At 40.2% G+C, this 18,102-nt stretch overlaps 1 protein-coding gene across 1 annotated transcript in view; it reads right to left on the reverse strand.

Moving 5' to 3' along the window:
- Window positions 1-10,164, reverse strand: part of ARHGAP18 (Rho GTPase activating protein 18) — a 92,265-nt gene extending 82,101 nt beyond the window's left edge. The window contains exon 1 of the mRNA XM_069851857.1: window positions 10,067-10,164. Within this exon, the coding sequence (XP_069707958.1) occupies window positions 10,067-10,110 (44 nt within the window). The 5' untranslated portion in view covers window positions 10,111-10,164. The remainder of the gene's footprint in view (window positions 1-10,066) is intronic.
- Window positions 10,165-18,102: the final 7,938 nt, after the last annotated feature.

An 18,102-nucleotide genomic window follows, 5' to 3' on the forward strand; every position in this document is an offset into this window, starting at 1 on the left:
TCTCCCCAGCAGAAGTTGGGACTTCAGTCACTGGAAGTTAAGAGCCAGGTTTGAGTATTTCTGCTGTGAATAATTAAATTTGTTTATAATAACGATCTGAATCAGAGCATAATAGTTCTCACACTGACACTTAGATAATCCTTCCCTTCTTTCCAGCATATTAGTGGTATCCTTAGCACGATCTACAGCACACACAGAGTGCTGCGTTACAGTGGGATTCATCAGTTCAGAGTTTCTGGTCTTGAAAGGTACAGAATTATTTGCCTGACTTTTCAGGCCTTTTTCTTCTACTCTTTGCCCATGTCTGTATTTCACTGTGTTCCCAAGCTAAACTCAGAAAACATTCATAAAGAGGGACAGGATTTTCAGGAAAAATTCTCCCACTTCACATATCAGTCACTCTTCTGTGCATAACCAATTCAAAAGGAGATTTAAAAAAAAAAAAAGAAAAAAAAACAAAAAAAACCCCCAAATAGTTGGTCTTCTGCTTTCAAGGAATACTTTGTCATTTAGCAAGTCTTCATTTTACCCCCAATACCAAATGTATTCAATACATGTAAACATACTGGTCACTTTCAGACAAATCAGTGGATGAGTTCCGAATGCCAAGCTTCACCCAAGTAGCCCAACAACCTGAAGCTCAGGGAATACTAGAGGGAAACGCAGTTTTGTGTACTGAAAGTAGCAGCTAGCAGGAAATAAAGAAATGTCAGCCTGTTGTCCAGCTCCAAGGCAAGATCTTCCAGCTCCAGTAGCTTCAAAAGACACTGAAAACTTCACAGTTGGCCCCCTGCCAGGAGCGGCAATTACAAAGTGTCATGGCATGCAACCCTTAATCATTTTTTTATGTGCCCCAGATGCCCCTTTTTTTCCTTATTACACATTTTGTATGCTGCTGTCCCACATAGCACGCTACAAACTACAGAACTAAAAACTAAGTGTTGGTTAGAACACTGTTCGTTGGTTCTTTTGGTACTTACTAAAGGAGATGCCAAAACTAAGCAAGACTATATTATATGTAACGTGAGCGCACATTTAAGAGATTTTGATTGTGATAAATATGCATATATACAAAAATTTAAATTGGAAGGACTGAGCTTGTAATGGTCAAGCAACAATCTACCACAATGTTTTCTATTAGGGTAAGGAGGAAACAGCTGTTGTCAGATGGCCGCATGATGCCAGCAGTCGAACAGGAAGGATTACAGCACTCGAGTCATCTTAATCCTAGTGCATAGGCATTAATACTGGCTTTTCTTTCATCACAAATGACTAATGCAGCTAACCTGTAACGTGGCCTGAACTTCTGACTTACCTAAGAAAACTATATGTGGTTGTTAGCAGTGGAATAGATGAAGTAATATTTCCTTTAGTAAAAATGTCATGAAGGATTTATATGATTTTTATGATGTAAAGCGTTAAACGAGCAGCAACATGAAACCCAAAATATTAAAATGGTTTCTCTGCATTAGCTGCAAGAAACATTGAAAGAAAATATAACGTCCCATACTGCACTTAAACCTATTATGTACAGGTTATCACCATATCCTTTCTGTCAAATTGAACTGGACCTTATACTCTGCTGAGTGAGAGAGTTCAAAGTAAATTGTTAAAGGCACAGAGTGCAGGGGGAGTCAGCGTATACCCGGGAGTTCATTGCATGCAAACTTCTCTTGCTTAGAGCAGAAATGCAGTCCTGAAAGACCGAGAAGATACTTCAAACTGGCGTGTACTTGAACACTTCTGTTCTGCCCTTATTTCATGTGTGTCTTATCCCACCACATTGAAGGTCTTTGTTCACCCCATTTGCAGCAAGTGTATGTACATGTGCATGCAATCATAATCCATATTTTAAACTAATATTAAAAAGACAATTTACCTCACATCACCACCATTTTTAACAAAGAATTTTCAATGCCCTTTTTATTATCTCATTTCTATCAGTTTCAAAGTTATTACTACTAGCAGTCATCTTTATATACTTCCAATTTTATTTCAGTCATTTTTTATTGACTATATTGGGCACATCACTTAGCAAAAAGCGGAGTACCCCTGTAACACTGTGGGAAATAAAAGCTAAGGACAAATTTGCTGCTGCAGGTAGTTCAGAGGATTATCACACAGACCAATCCTTAAATTTTATTAGAAATTGATCCCTTAACTGAATTAAATATCCACAGCAGGTTTTTATCCAAATTAAGTTTCCTTCTTAAGTTTGTCTGGAGGCAGATGGCAGTCTTTAAAGATTATTGGAGATATAAACCATCCTAACTTATATATACAATTACAAATCAATACATAGTCTCTAATTTGTAGAGAACGTGCTTTTCTCTGGCTACGGAATCTTTTGCCTCATTATGCCCAGGTCTAATTGCATTTGCTGTCATAATAGCAAAATGTAGCTTTTATCTGAGATGTTAATCTGTTGCTAGTGCTGGCCCTCAAATGTGGGACCATATGCTTCTTTACTCTGAAGAACAGAAAGGAGCAAAATTGTTTTAACAGAATTAAACTTCCTACAGGAAAAATACATCTTGAGGCCAGTTTTCCTCTCACATGCACCCTTCGCTGTAGGGATCCCACGCTAACAACATGGAGGGGCAAAGGTCCAACAGCTCACCTCTGTAGCAAAAGCTCAACTTAATCATCTGAGATGGACTGAAACCGGTTCTAAAGGACATTTCTCTCCTAGACGTCAGATGTAACCCAAACTGCCACTATCTTTCCGTGCATGCACATTCATCTGCAGATGTAAGCAACCTGGACTGCAGGGGATGCCTGCACCCAGAGCAGACAATGGCCCTGCTTATGAGTGAGAGACGTGAACAGAGTCCTTTCCTCACAATGGAAAGGGTAAGGCTCATGAAGTACAAAATAACACACATTACTTTCTCTTTAGAAAGTTAATTTCATCTTCACAACAATCAAAAACTCTAAAGACTGTCAAACTTCTGTTATTCCTTAACTGCTCTTAAATGTATATTACTTAACAGGACTGAGAATAAAAATTAATCCGCCAGGTCCAAGATAAATAAAACAGAAGAGGCACTGTACTAATGTAAGTGTAAATTTGATTTACAACTCTTATTTTAGGAGTGCTCTAGCCTTCTTTCCACAGAATACTTACAATCTTTGTTCACTTCTGTGTCCAAACAAGAGTATTACAGAAGTATTACTGAAGTATTGAAGTACTACATTAAGATGGCTGAGCATCACTGTTCTTGCCTTCATCTGAATAAGCATCATCATCCAGCAAGGACCCTAATTCTTCTTTTCACTGTACTTCAAACTCCTGTTTTAAACCTCTGATCTCTCAAAGCTTACTTTATGCAGCATTGTTTCTCATTTTGATATTTTGTGCTGCAGAAAGGAAACTAATAAAATTATGTAACCCAGCTGCTGGATTGTGATGGCCACGCTGGCTTCTTTTTTTGGCCAGAGATTACGAAGGTGGTTTTGAAAGTACAATGGAGGAATGAAGCTGATAAAAATTTAAACTTATTACATGATAGGAATCAAGTATTTAAGGATTGTATTGACCACTGTTGCAGAAAAAAAAATAGATGGGAATATTAGGCTTTTTGATTACTTATTGCAGTCAGTTTCACTGAGAGGGCACGTCAGGAAGGATACAGTGGACTCAGTGATCTTAAAGGTCTTTTCCAGCCTAAACGATGTGTGATTCTGTGGAGGACTGAAGGAAATAAGCATCTGAGCAGGAAAATTTTAAAAAAAAATCACCTATAAATTCAATAACAAGTAATTTTAGAAGTCTCTCAGCTCAAGTGATGCCACACTACTAGAGCATGTCAACGTAAGCAATATAATTCAGAAAAAGAAAACCAGAAAACCTGACAACTCTACACTTGTTACTCTGAGCTCAGTAGTGTGCAATTCTTTTTAAGAACTTCAAAGGAAAAGGTATTTTGACACATACAGGTAAATGAAAACCTAGGATAAAATACAACATTACTTTAACAAGGTGAATATAGATTTTAGTAATAAAATAACTTTCTGTATTAAAGATGGGGGGCTGCAGCAAATCTAACCAACATGAAATTTAATATTGTATTTAATATTATACCTCATAAGAAGCATAACTACATACACAGTTACACAAACAGGAGATCAGGAACAAAGCAAGTTTGTAAACTGGGGAAAGACTTAGCTGCAGAGAGATAGCAATGCATTATGTTGGAAAGCTACTTGATTAATTGGTGGAATGGGAGTCTTCCTATTAAAATTTCTAAAGGTTCCCTCTTACTAGTGTTCTTATTATTTAATATTTTCAATCATAAGTTTGGCACAGAAAGAAAAATGTGACATTTAGTGATACTATGAAATTAAGGATATCATTTAGAGGAAGTCCAGGGTACTGTACAGGAAAAATGGATCAATAAAAGGACTGGAAAAATAAAAATTATACACAAGTGCCTGTATTTAATAGACTTAATAACTAGATTTTATGCTACAAGTCAGGGGACTCATCAGTTTGAAATGATAGATATTAATTGGTCATAAGGCAATGAGATACAGCATAATGCAGCAATAAAGAAGTCATACACAGTCCTACTACTAGCTGTATCAGGCCACATAGCAGAAGTTTAATATCACCACAGACATTGATCAGACATTACTCAAAACTATAGTGTCACTTCTGATCACTTGTAATGTAGACAGACACACATGGAAAAGAGTGGAACCTACTCAGCATGAACAACTAAGAAGTAATGATAAAATTGCTGTTCCTGAGTACTCATAACAGATATCTTGGGTGGCAAGATCCACTAAAGTTAATGGACAACAGTGATACAAGGGAGATGTGTAGAAACTTTCCATAGGTGGAAAATTAGAAATCCATTTCTAAGTATCACGAGGAGAAAGGTTCCAGCCCACGCATCAAGAAGGACAAAGAACCTAATCTTCAAAAAAGCTCAGCATGTTTATAAAATGGATTAGAGACGGTAGCTTTTTTATAGCTGCAAGGTAGCACTCAGTGAGTTATTAAGTCCTCCCTAACCTGGCATCCTCCTGTGTTGTGTTCCTACACTAGTGTGGAAGAAGCAACAGACAATAGCTACATGAAACATAAAAAAACCCCCTTATGTTAAGATATATTAAGCTTCTAAGTGAACTCAAGAACTTTAGAAGTCAACAATGTTACCTCAGGCCTGTGCGTTCCAATATGTTAATTGTTGCAATGTATCATTTTACAAATTAAAAAATATATATGTATACAAGTATCACACCTTGGCTTTGAGGGGCGAGAGGGAGCGGTAAGAATCAAAGACCAGGCAGTGGTGCAGGCAGACCATTTGTACGCTACTGCAAGAGCATAAAGAGCCATAAAATAATACCTGTACTGTTTAAACTCACCTGCAGCACTCAGCAGAACCCTGTATCCTTTACTTGTCCACTGAGATGGCCAGGCTGGTATCAATCCTCCAGAAGAGTGGAGGCAAGGACATGCAGTTGCACCCAGGAATCAGGAGAGTTCCCTGGGGTGCTCCAAGAGAGACATGAAACTTCTGAAAAAGAAGTCTCACAGGGAAACACTTTGTCCAAGCATGGTAGCCAGGGATGCTGAACCAAGATGTCCAGATTGTGTGCTTTTGTCACAGCAAGATCAGCAACTTCAACCTCTGCTGGACTTCTAAGCTTGAGGAAGAGTACTGCTCCTTCTTCTCCTCCCTCATCCTCTCTCCTTTCTGCTCCTTCCTCAAGCTAACCGTGCTCAGCCACATGCTGAGTCACTGGAGGAACAGTGCGGTGTCTTGTCCAAAATTCTTGGTCATGGGCTCCTTTGAGAAAAACATGCCAGGCCAGCTAGAAACATTCCTCAGGCAGGATTCAGTACATCAGCCACATTTTGAATGACACAAACTCAGATCACGGATTTTTAAGAAGCAATCTTAAGTCCATGCTCCTACCAGGGCCTGTACAACCTAAGTGAAATCTCTTGCTGACTGTAAAGATGCTGGAATCAGAAAGATGAAGAAAAATCTAATAGTATTAGCACTTTTTTTTTTTATTTGCTGGCTAACTTTTTAAAGATATAAAAGTTTTACATATAAAAGCAGAGATCTCATATCCCCTCCAAAACAGTCATATTAGTTGCTGCTTCAATTAACAACCTTGTTGCATTTCATGTGATTGCTCTTAGAGGCAGGTTACAAAACCAGGTAATTAATTCATAATATAATAAATATTGAACTCCCTAAAAAGCACCTTAAGCCTGGGTCTGCTCCTTTCCACCTCTGCAGCTTAATCATTTTCATTTCCCAGAACTACCACAGGCATACTTCAGTTTGAATTTCTGCAATACAATTTATTCTGGAAATCTCCTTCGTAATTAAACGCTCACTCCCTCATGAATGTCTAACATTCATAAGTCTACATCTTTGTCTTCAGTTTGCTCATGATGCTTGGTGTTATCCTTGGAAGCTGCTCTATCTGCTCCCATCTCCTTTGTCTGTTGTTCTCGAGAATCACTGCTCATCTTGTTTTTTGTATGCTGCTCTGGTTTCACTTGGTGCACAATCTTTATTTACATAGAGATAATTACATAAAGTATATTTATGCAAAAACATCTCGCCTTGCTGAGAACGTAATTTAGTATTTTTACAACTATTTTTTTGGCTGATCCATTCCCATTCAGCAAGCCTGCTTTTGTCTGACAGAAACTAATCAGAAGTTTATGACCAAGCTGAATGGGACATTAAATGGGTACAGAACCAGCCTCAAAAGGGCTAATCAGTCGAGATAAGTGTAAGAGACCAAGTATTGCTACATGATTTCTTCTAGTAAGTATGAATACTGTATTGCAATGTATTTACTTTTAATTTTCAGAAAGAGCATTTTTTCAAAACAGCCGTATAGTGCCCACGGTTGTAATACTATTCCTGTGTCAGAGTCAAAGGTAAGACAGATTCCTATGATGTCCGCATTTCTGCTAACTGTGCAAGTCCTACAGTGATTTGAATTAATTGTGTGTTTCTCAGTAAGTACTAAATTAAGGGCATAATTATGTTTCTCTAAGGACCTGATTACAGTGATTGTTTGGGTTGCCCAGTGTGCTATTTTATTGGCATAGTCTAATCTTGCCACAAACCATCTTCTTATAAACTTATTAAGTAGTCTTCCACTTTCAAATATCTCTTTCTCATGACATATTAACACAATACTCATTCTCTTAACTCTGGCAGGACCTTAAAATGCAATTTACTGACCAGACCTCACTGGTTGAGAATTTACACAAAATACGAAGATGACAGCTGACCCTTAGTGTTTCTGTGTATGCTGCACTCAGTGGAGAAAAAGGGACAATGCTGATGATAAGCATTTTCCCAAGCACACCAGCTGCCTAACTATTCTTAATGTAACTGAGCAACTCATTTTTCAGTTTCCTTGTTGTCAGTTGTGTTTTAACTATTGCCATCCTCATGTACAGGAAAAATATTACTGCATGGCTAGCCAGAAACCTACTACCATGGTTTATGCAGAGCTCATAAATTATAGTTTTTCAAGAATATGCCAGATAATGTCTTATTTATGCACTCTTTTCATTTACTGTTTTCTGGGTTCATTGTTATATTGCTGGTCACTTGCTACTAAGCACACTATAATGCCTTATGGCAGTTGTTTATACCTGATTGGCATGGATGAAACATCCACATCACCTATCTGTCATGACTTTGTGATGTGGATGGACAAAGCTATTATGTGATTTTGTTAAAATCAAGCTGCACTAATGATGACCGAGTACCCTTCCCTGATCTGTACTGCACGCCAATATACACTGTCTTGGTCATGCATACTGGTTCCAGGGAACTCCTCTTGCTCATTTATGTCCTGACAGATTCTGCCACTGTTTACCACTCCAGCAACCAGCAACACTCAGTGGAAGCTCTATCCTCTTACTGAACTTCAACAAACAGCAACTTATCTTAACTCATGTTCATTCGTGAGTTAAAAACTATAAAATCCAGTTTCCTCACCTGTGGCATTTACTGATTGACTTTGCAGCCACATCTTCAACAGCTCTACTTCTCCTACAAAAGCAAACTGTTGGACTTTTTAACATCTTCCCTAATTTTACTGACTTCTTTCACTTACTACTAAAATAATAAAATTCTGCCTTCAGCCAGGACACGGGCCACACATTTATTAAATTCTCAGGGATGTTCATTACACTTTCTTGACACCTTGATGCTCATCCAGCATGAGAAGAGCTTCCCTTCAGTTTTGTAAACTTGTTAGCTTCTTTGCATCCTTTCTAATGACACCTACAAAACATCTGACAGTGCTCAGGCTGCTGCTGGTTCAAGGACTTAACATTATCACTTTGCTGCATTACCCCATCTGTCTGCATTATTGGCTGTTTCCTAATTCCCTTTATATTACAAAGTCTTTGAGGTTGAGATTTTTTTTTTTTGCCTGATGCTTATAAAGCAAATAGAGCCATGAAGCTCTGGTTCAAACCATTAGTAATATACAACTGAACAAATAACCACTGTTCAGAGAAGGACAAGAGAAGAGAGGCAGGTATAAGAAATTGGCAGGGATTTCTCTGTCTTGACTTCCTTCTCTGTTTTCCCAGTATTGGAATAGCAGTATAAAACAACACAAATTTATGAAATTAGAGCTGTGATTTTAGCTAGGCTTGCAGAATGGGTTAAATAGTTTTAGCAGTTAAACATCCTATTGGAACAGAGGATAAAAATTGGTGATGTTACACGCTTCTCTCACGTAATTCATGCCGAAGTTTTATTATTTAATAATTGTTAAAGAAAGTATCTAGAGACTGCAGATATCCTAGGAATCAAGCCTTAAATCATACCAATAAGAAGTTACATTACAATTGATTGCCCTTTTGCTCAATCATTCATATGACTGTCTTGGAAAAATTTAGCTAAGGAAATCAGTTCCCAGAGCTGGTGTGTCTTATGTGAAAACACTACACAAAACCATCACTGCTTCCACAAATTAAACTTCCATCTGCACATATGCTCCATCTTGACACATCTTCTTAATATTTTCAGTCAAGTAATTAACGCACATAAAGTGCTCACATCTACAAGAAAAACTGCAATCCAACAAAATACAACCAGAACATCTCTGGGACAGCACATCTTCTTGCTTTGTCTCTGCTCAAAGCAAAAACTTCTTTATTTAGCTGCTGAATTCTAACGAGAATAGATGATATTGGGGAAAAACGCCTTAGTGATGTATCCTATGTATACTATGTGCATCCTATAAATCCTACATAAGAGAATAAACACGGATTTGCCTAATCCACACCACGATAATGGTGCTACAAAGCACTGTAGGGTCATCAAGGTCTCAGACCATAAAGCAAAACCCACTCTCTTCCGCAAAGACCCTGCTGCCCCGCTGGGAGCCGCAGGCTGGGAGCGCCCAGGCGGGCAGGGACCCACTCCCACCCACGGCACCAACACCTCGTGTCACTTTTCTCCATCCACTTCACAAAATCATGACAGAGAGGCGATGCGGACATTTCATCCACACCAGTCATAGAATCATAGAACCACCAGGTGCGAAAAGACCCACAGGATCACCGAGTCCAACCATTCCTATCAAACACTAAACCATGCCCCTTAGCACCTCGTCCACCCGTGCCTTAAACACCTCCAGGGAAGGTGACTCAACCACCTCCCTGGGCAGCCTGTTCCAGTGCCCAATGACCCTTTCTGTGAAAAATGTTTTCCTAATGTCCAGCCTAAACCTCCCCTGGCGGAGCTTGAGGCCATTGCCCCTTGTCCTGTCCCCTGTCACTTGGGAGAAGAGGCCAGCACCCTCCTCTCTACAACCTCCTTTCAGGTAGTTGTAGAGAGCAATGAGGTCTCCCCTCAGGCTCCTCTTCTCCAGGCTAAACACCCCCAGCTTTCTCAGCCGCTCCTCATAAGACGAACAGCTGCTATTAGGCATTAAAGTGCGCTTATCAGCAAGCGACGAGCAATATAACGCGGAGCCCGAGAAGCAGTAAATGAGAGAAGAGGGTGCGAGCGGCGGGACCCGGGGAGGCCCCGTCCGGGTGGAGCCTTACCTCAGGTGCAGGTAGTGCACCAGCTTGGTCACCACGGTCACCATCTCCCCGCGCCGCCTTCCCCGCTGCCGCCGGGCCACGCGCCGCTCCCGCGGGACCCTCCCCGCCGGCCCCCCGGGCAGGGGCGGGGCCGCCCTCCGCGCCCAACCCCACGGCCCCGCCCGCCTCCGGAGCACGGGGCGGCGGCCTCGGCGGGGCGTGCGCCTCGTAGAGCCGCGGCGCCCCTAGGCTGGAATAGACCTGCGAGATCGTCAAGCCCAACCGTACCTGTCCGCTGCTAAATCATGTCCATCAGCACTTCATCCACCCGTCTTTTAAACACCTCCAGGGATGGGGACTCAAACACCTTCCTGGGCAGCCTGTTCCACTGCTCCACGACCCTTTCTGTGAAGGAATTTTTCCTGATGTCCAATCCAAACCTCCCCTGATGCAACTCGAAGCTGTTTTCTCTCACCCTGTCACTTGTCAGAAGAGACAAACACGCACCTCACTACAACCTCCTTTCAGGTAGTTGTAGACGGTGATGAGGTCTCCCCTCAGCCTCCTTTTCTCTAGGCTAAACAATTACAGTTGCCTCATCCGCCTCTCATAAAGCTGGTTCTCCAGCCCTTTCACCAGCTTTGTTGCTCTTCTCTGGACTCGCTCCAGAGCCTCAACATCCTTCTTGTGGTGAGGGGCCCAGAACTGAACACAGGATTCAAGGAGTGGTCTCACCAGTGCCAAGTACAGAGGGAGGATAACCTCCCTGGACCTGCTGGTCACGCCGTTTCTGATACAAACCAAGATGCCATTGGCCTTCTTGGCCACCTGGGCACACTGCTGGCTCATGTTCAGTTGGCTGTCAACCAACACCCCCAGGTCCTTCTTCTCTGGGCAGCTTTCTAGCTACCTTCCCCAAGCTTGTTAAACCTCATGCCATTGGTGTCGATCCATGGGTCCAGCCTGTTCAGATCCCTTTGCAGAGCCTCCCTGCCCTACAGCAGGTCAGCACTTCCTCCCCAAAGACTGCCCTGGGTCCGGACACGGCTGCCCAGTGGGGAAGGGGTGCCGTGTGAACCCCCAGAGTCAGGGTTTGGGGGGTGCAAGCATCCCGCCAGATGAGGAGGACACCACCTGTGCAGTGCCGGGATCCCCTTTCGAAGGCTGCTTGGTGGGGAACGATCACTGGGCCAGACAATGGGATCACCCTGCCTGAACAGCCTTTGGCTCAGCAGGGACCAGAGAAGAAGGGCTGCTTTGATGGAGGCGTGTAAACGCCTATGCAGGAGGATTTGTCATAGCAGAGAGCTCTTTAACCGACCAAAGATATAAGAAGAAGGAAAGGACTGAAGTAGAAGCTAGACGAATACAGGCTGGGAGCAATGAAACATCTTTTGCGTTACCGTAAGGGTACTGAAACACTGAAACACTTTATATAAAGCACTCCTGGATCTCCGATCTCTAGAAATGTTAGCTCTACAATGGATGACTTCCCCATATAAACCACATACAAATAATTTCTGCATCTGTTTGATTGGGGTTATGGAGAAAATTCTAGATCAGCCTAGACAATCACGAAGTAGATTACCAGAACATTAACTCCAGGTTTTCAAATCTATGGCTAATTAGTGCTCCCCAAATTGAGACTTCAGCCTTATTCTCCCCTTCTTGTGCATTCACCGCGGGCACTGAATGAGGTGAGACGCTTGAAAAAGTAGCACGTACTGACTGTAAATCAAAGATGATCATAATGCACACATTAACTCGATGAGGGAAGATTGCAAGCAAAAATGTAGACTGTATTTTCTGACTCAGAATACTTGATTTATTGTAATGACTCTTAACGAAGCAGCTCACTGTTACAATATAATTCAAATTACTGAAACTTAGAAACAAAAGAAGTCACAGCACATGAAATCTTTCTATTTCACCTGGAAGTATTTGGGGATCATGGATAGCTTGGAAGTAAGTAGAGCCACAAAGATACAACTTAAATATTTGATGCACACATAGTATAGTTACTATTCAGTCACCGTACCCTTCTGAAATAAGTTAGCAACTGCAAGTTATGCTTCAGTTTCTCTAGGAAGAATTCTTTGAAAACCCTCCATGACAGTAACAATTCTAACTTAGTTTGTCATTTACTGTAATCTCTAATTCCTCCTGTCTATGTTCTTGATGGTATCAGACTTGTGAGAAATATGTGTTTAGTTATTGGTGATGAATCAGAGTACAAAGAATTTGCAAACACATAGGAGTTGAAAAAATGGATTTATTTTTTCTGTGTTTAATACTGTAGGGGTTTTTTTGCCTGTTCTACAGATGGCTTTATATCTTATATCCTTGAGCTTGTTGTTTTCATTAATGTCACTGTTTGACTCTCTAGAAATTCTATCTATACTAGCTGTATTTCTCCCCTCATGTCAATTAGATCTCATAAATATCTGCCCTTCATTTGTAACTTGTTCTCATGCTCCATGCTGCTTTCTATACCATTTACAGCTCTGCTCCCTCAGTGGAGCAGAGGTGGAGTGTTTCCCCTCTAGCAGGTTTAACATGGCTGGCTTATTTTTTGTAGCTAATATTCCTCCTTTTCATACTTGTTCTTAATCTTTAGCTGCTAATTCTGTACTTGTATTTGTTCATATAATATGTTTGTTTCCAAAAAGATTAAAAAAATCTGAAGTAGTTGTGATCTAATAATTCTGCGATAATTAGAGTGCTTGTTCTCAAAAAAATATGAATCATCTTACTAAAGACTTATCTGACATACTCCATTTTTTCTTTTTTCCCTGCAAGAATTTAAATTTTCCATGAAATAAAAATTCTGAAAAACCTGTTTTACAATTTCTAAAAGCACCTATCAAAATGTTTGAAATAAAGCATATATTTCAGCACTTTTGTTTCAGTTTTGTTTTGCTTTATTACATTGCTTGACTAAGTTTTTTACATCATGTTCTGATATAATTCTGTAGTCAACAGGATAATTCATATGTTTTTGTTACATTCTGTCAACAAATTTCAATAAAAAAGAATACTTTTTCCTTGAAATCTTTAGATCGTTTTGTAATCAGCACTTTCTAAATGGAAGTTACCCATCAGAAATTTTTAAAACATTCCAAATGCTGAAAATTTGGCCCATTAAGGGCTAAGGATGAAAGCAACACTTCTCAGGATATAGTATGTGGTCATATGTAGTGGACAAGTCGGGTATAATCTTTTGGAAAGAAGAAATTAATTCCTAATCCTGTTAGTTAATAGATGGCTTATTCCCAGCTGTATCTTATGTTCTTTTTACAGTATCTAATTGATTTAATAGAATTCTATTTTTTCACAATCTTACATTTTCAGCTTGCAGTCCTCATTGTGATGTACATAAATTGGCAAACCTCAGCATGTCAGAGAAGTTGGGGTAGAGAGGTTGAAGTAGAAGACCAGCATAGTAGGTGTAATTATGGGTAAAGAATTTGAGAAAGATCTATTGCCTTTTGAAGTCACGGCTTTGCCTGCAGAGGAAATCCTTTGGAAAGGATTCGAATAAGCTCCATGGAGTGAAGAGGAACAGTGTGTATAAAGGTAGTCTCCATCAAAATGCACTTTCAGTATTGTCAGAAGAATTCCCTGACTCTAAAATAGATTGGGTGATTGCCATGAAGTATCAGGAGAATATAGGAACTATCAGATGTCTTGAGCATATCAGGTTCTAATACATAAAAACATGCAGTTCCACCTAGAGAATTAAATGTTCATAATTAACACAATCTGTAGGCAGAAATCTGGAGAAGAGGCAAAAGAAGATTTTGTTGACAAAACTCAGTTGCATTTGGTAGCTTGAGACAATTTGCATTTGTGAGGCTGGTCAACTACAGGAGCAGTTGCTGTTATGAGCCCTAGAAATTGTGTGAGACTTAGTTTCAATAATTTTGAAATATATAGGGGTTTTTTTATGAGATTTGGGAACAGAAACACAGCATGAACTACTAACATCAGCAAGGTTCTCACTGCAGCCTCAGAAAGAGAAATTATAATTCCAATAAACTCAATTGCACCCTTAGCAAGTTTGCGGACGACACTAAACTGGGTGGAAGTGTGGATCTGCTGGAGGGTCGGGAGGCTCTGCAAAGGGATCTGAACAGGCTGGACCACTGGGCAGAGTCCAATGGCATGAGGTTTAACAAGGCCAAGTGCCGGGTCCTGCACTTTGGTCACAACAACCCTATGCAGTGCTACAGACTAGGAGAAGTCTGTCTAGAAAGCTGCCTGGAGGAGAGGCACCTGGGGGTGTTGGTTGACAGCCGACTGAACATGAGCCAGCAGTGTGCCCAGGTGGCCAAGAAGGCCAATGGCATCTTGGCTTGTATCAGAAATGGCGTGACCAGCAGGTCCAGCAGGACCAGCAGGTCCAGGTCCTCCCTCTGTACTCGGCACTGGTGAGACCGCTCCTTGAATCCTGTGTTCAGTTCTGGGCCCCTCACCACAAGAAGGATGTTGAGGCTCTGGAGCGAGTCCAGAGAAGAGCAAGAAAGCTGGTGAAGTGGCTGGAGAGCAGGTCTTATGAGGAGCGGCTGAGAGAGCTGGGGTTGTTTAGCCTGGAGAAGAGGAGGCTGAGGAGAGACCTCATTGCTCTCTATAACTACCTGAAAGGAGGTTGTAGAGAGGAGGGTGCTGGCCTCTTCTCCCAAGTGACAGGGGACAGGACAAGAGGGAATGACCTCAAGCTCTGCCAGGGGAGATTTAGACTGGATATTAGGAAAAAAATTTCACGGAAAGGGTCATTGGGAACTGGAACAGGCTGCCCAGGGAGGTGGTTGATTCACCTTCCCTGGAGGTGTTTAAGGCACGGGTGGACGAGGTGCTAAGGGGCATGGTTTAGTGTTTGATAGGAATGGTTGGACTCGATGATCCTGTGGGTCTCTTCCAACCTGGTTATTCTATGATTCTATGATTCTATGATAAATGCATGGCATTTGTACTGCTGGTATAGTCTAGTAGTTATATAATCTAGTAAAAGTAGCAACAGTTAAATGTCGGTTGATCTGTATCACAGACAATACTTACATGTGCTTTATAATTTGCTTAGCAATAATATAATTTGCTAAGCAATAATATATTTCAAAATTAAAAATGAAGTTACAGTAAGATGTGCCTTCCTAAAATTTCCTGCAACTGCCCATGTGTATTAGTTAAGAATATGTGCAACAAGTTTTCCTATAATATTTCTGTACAAACTGTAGTGGCTTGAGATTTGTTCGTCTGTCATTAGTTGTCAGGCGTCATTTTTGCCTTAGTTACCTCCAAAGCCAACTCAAATTAGTATGAAAAGGGTACTTGAGCACTTAGCTATACCATTAATTTTCATGGAAAAAGGCACTGTGGGGAGGTGGAGGGGTGGGGAAGTGGAGCTTCAAGACAACAGCAAGACATCAGTTTTCTGTGTTTGAAATTAACATCATGTTTTACATAATGATTCTCTCTACCGATCATTAATATAACATAGTTACCTCGGCAACTGGAACAATCTGCAAATGTTATCTAGTGATACATAACACATTCTAAAAATACATGCAACAAATAAGGTATGAAACTTTATAATTTTGGAAATATTTTTTTCAATAAAAATACCTTCTGGTACAAGCAGATTTTTGTGAGAAAATTTCCTTTAAATACGACTTGGGTTTTAATCCAAACTGATGTTATTTGCTCTAAACCTGAAGACCCAATGTTATTTCATTTCCTGACAATGGAAAATAGTAGCTGCTTTTCAATCACAACTTGCATTTTTCTTTAAGTGTTTAATGGCACACATTCAGGAAATAACATTTATTTCTGAAGCAAGGATTGCATGCTTAAAAAGCAATGGAAAATAAGTCACACCAAATAATTGACTGATTAATTCAATCTAGAGAGTTTACTGCTTTAGGTGTGAATGTATCCACTGTCATTGCAACCCTCTTATTCTCTTTTTCTTGATACTCCTGTGAGTCTAACTTGAACAGTTGAGATCTGATGGGACTGAAATGAACAGGCATAGACATTCTTCACCTTTTTTTCTTTTTAACTGTGTTCATAGGTGGGTTTGGCTGCCTTAAAACAAATTTTTTGTGTATAAATGATGTACTGAAAACTTTTACCAGGACCTAGTCACCAGCACATCTCCCATTAGAAATTAAAATTGCTCCCAGGTGGGTAAAGTGGTTTGTATCCTAGAAGTTCCCTTTTATTCTTCCTAGGTACTGAAGAACCTACACTCTTGAAATGATCTCTTCCCTTCACATTTACCACTTGTTGCCTGCCTTTTTGTCTCTTGGGACTCCACTAAGGAACATTACCCACTTCTGTAGGATTCACTATAGTTTTTCGGTGAAGTAGTGTTAAAACAATTCCTTACAATCAAATTAGTTTAAAATATATTTGTATACATATGGTTTACTGTGGAATTTGCCCATGTAATTTGGCTGCTATCTACACTTTTTTATGTCATTTGATACCTCATGAGATATCAGGGATATTGATCTTTTTTTGTCCTTTTTGAAAGTATATCTTTGCGTGAACCCCCATCAAGGTCTGTGAACTGAATTGAAGCCCTTTTTCAGTTTAATTTGAAAGCTACTCATGCAGATATAATTTCAGTGCAGAGGTGTCTGCAGATTGCTAGGAAATTGACAATTCTTAATGTATTTGAGCATTTTGCCATCACTGACATTTAATTTAAACACTTCTTTTGTTGCTGAAAATCTGGTGACAAGATTGGTGCTCCGAGAGAGGGTCTGGTTATGTATAAGTGGTCCTTTGATAAAGTATTGCTCAAATAGAGATAACGAGGTCTTTGATATAAGAAGCAGGAGCGGACCCTTTGTTTACAAATCACTTTGCAAATCCACAGCAAATAATCTCCTATTAGATTTTGTTTTCATTGAAAGATACAGAAGAGTAATGGCCAGACTGTGACTACTTTTGATTTAGGACAATCACAGCAGGAGAATGAGAGTACCTTTGAATATTTTTTACAGACTCCAGTTTCAACAACCATCCTTTTATTTGATTATGGCTGTTTTCTAGGGGTAGGCAACTTTAAAGGATTGGGGCCAAGGCCTTTCCTCAGATTTTGGTTGTTCATGTTTGCTGTAGTACTGTCACTTCCCAAATCCCCAGTCCAAGCCAATGCCGTGCCACAATGGCATGTCAGGATGACATCTAAGCATACATCTTTTTCTTCTTTTACCCTTATTTGCTATGGCAACCTGAGTACATGAACTGGAAGAACACTGCAAGGTATTTGTTTGGTCTCCTAAACAAGAGAAAGTATGGAGTAGAATGTAAGTCTGTCACGTATCACACCTACCCTGCAACACAGGCATAATTATCCTGAAGAGGGATTCAGCACTCTAAAAGGATTTGTATCATTCTCCCTGAGCAAAGGAGAGACTGGGAATGGGTTTGCATCTAAAGATCATGGCCTCACACTTAAAGGTTTAAACCCAATAATAAAAGTTATTAATTACATCATCAAATTTTATAACCATTCTCAAGACCTTTATCCTCTCTGACATCTAGTAAGGGAGTATACACTGTCTGGGACTGTGATTAGCTCTCAAAACCAGGAGAGATTATAGTATTAGCCATTACTGAGCAGATGGATCATTACACAGGATCTTAAGCCAAGAAATAAATATTCTCGGTAAGTGACATTTGGAAGATAAAAAAATATATAAATAAAGCTTTAAATACCTGTGGAGATTAACAGGGATCTAACTTTATTGTGTGACAAAATACATACCAGATGATGCACTGAGCTTTCACATCTTTTCTCTGTTCAGCAAAGCTCGCTTGGTCACAATGGGTATTTCTAGTCAAAAGTCTGTGGGTCATAGGTACCTTGTGCATGAGTTATCCGATGTGGGAGACTCCTGTCAGGTGTCTCATCTACCCAATGCTAGTGATCTAGCATTATTCATACTGTGTTTTCTGTATTTATTGGCGCAGCAGTGGCTGGTATTTTTAGGAACACACAAATAATGACTACTGCTGGGGTTTGTTTTGCTTGCTTTTTTAAGTGG

The sequence above is a fragment of the Phaenicophaeus curvirostris genome, chromosome 2, assembly GCF_032191515.1.
Source record: "Phaenicophaeus curvirostris isolate KB17595 chromosome 2, BPBGC_Pcur_1.0, whole genome shotgun sequence".
NCBI classification, from domain to species: domain Eukaryota; kingdom Metazoa; phylum Chordata; class Aves; order Cuculiformes; family Cuculidae; genus Phaenicophaeus; species Phaenicophaeus curvirostris.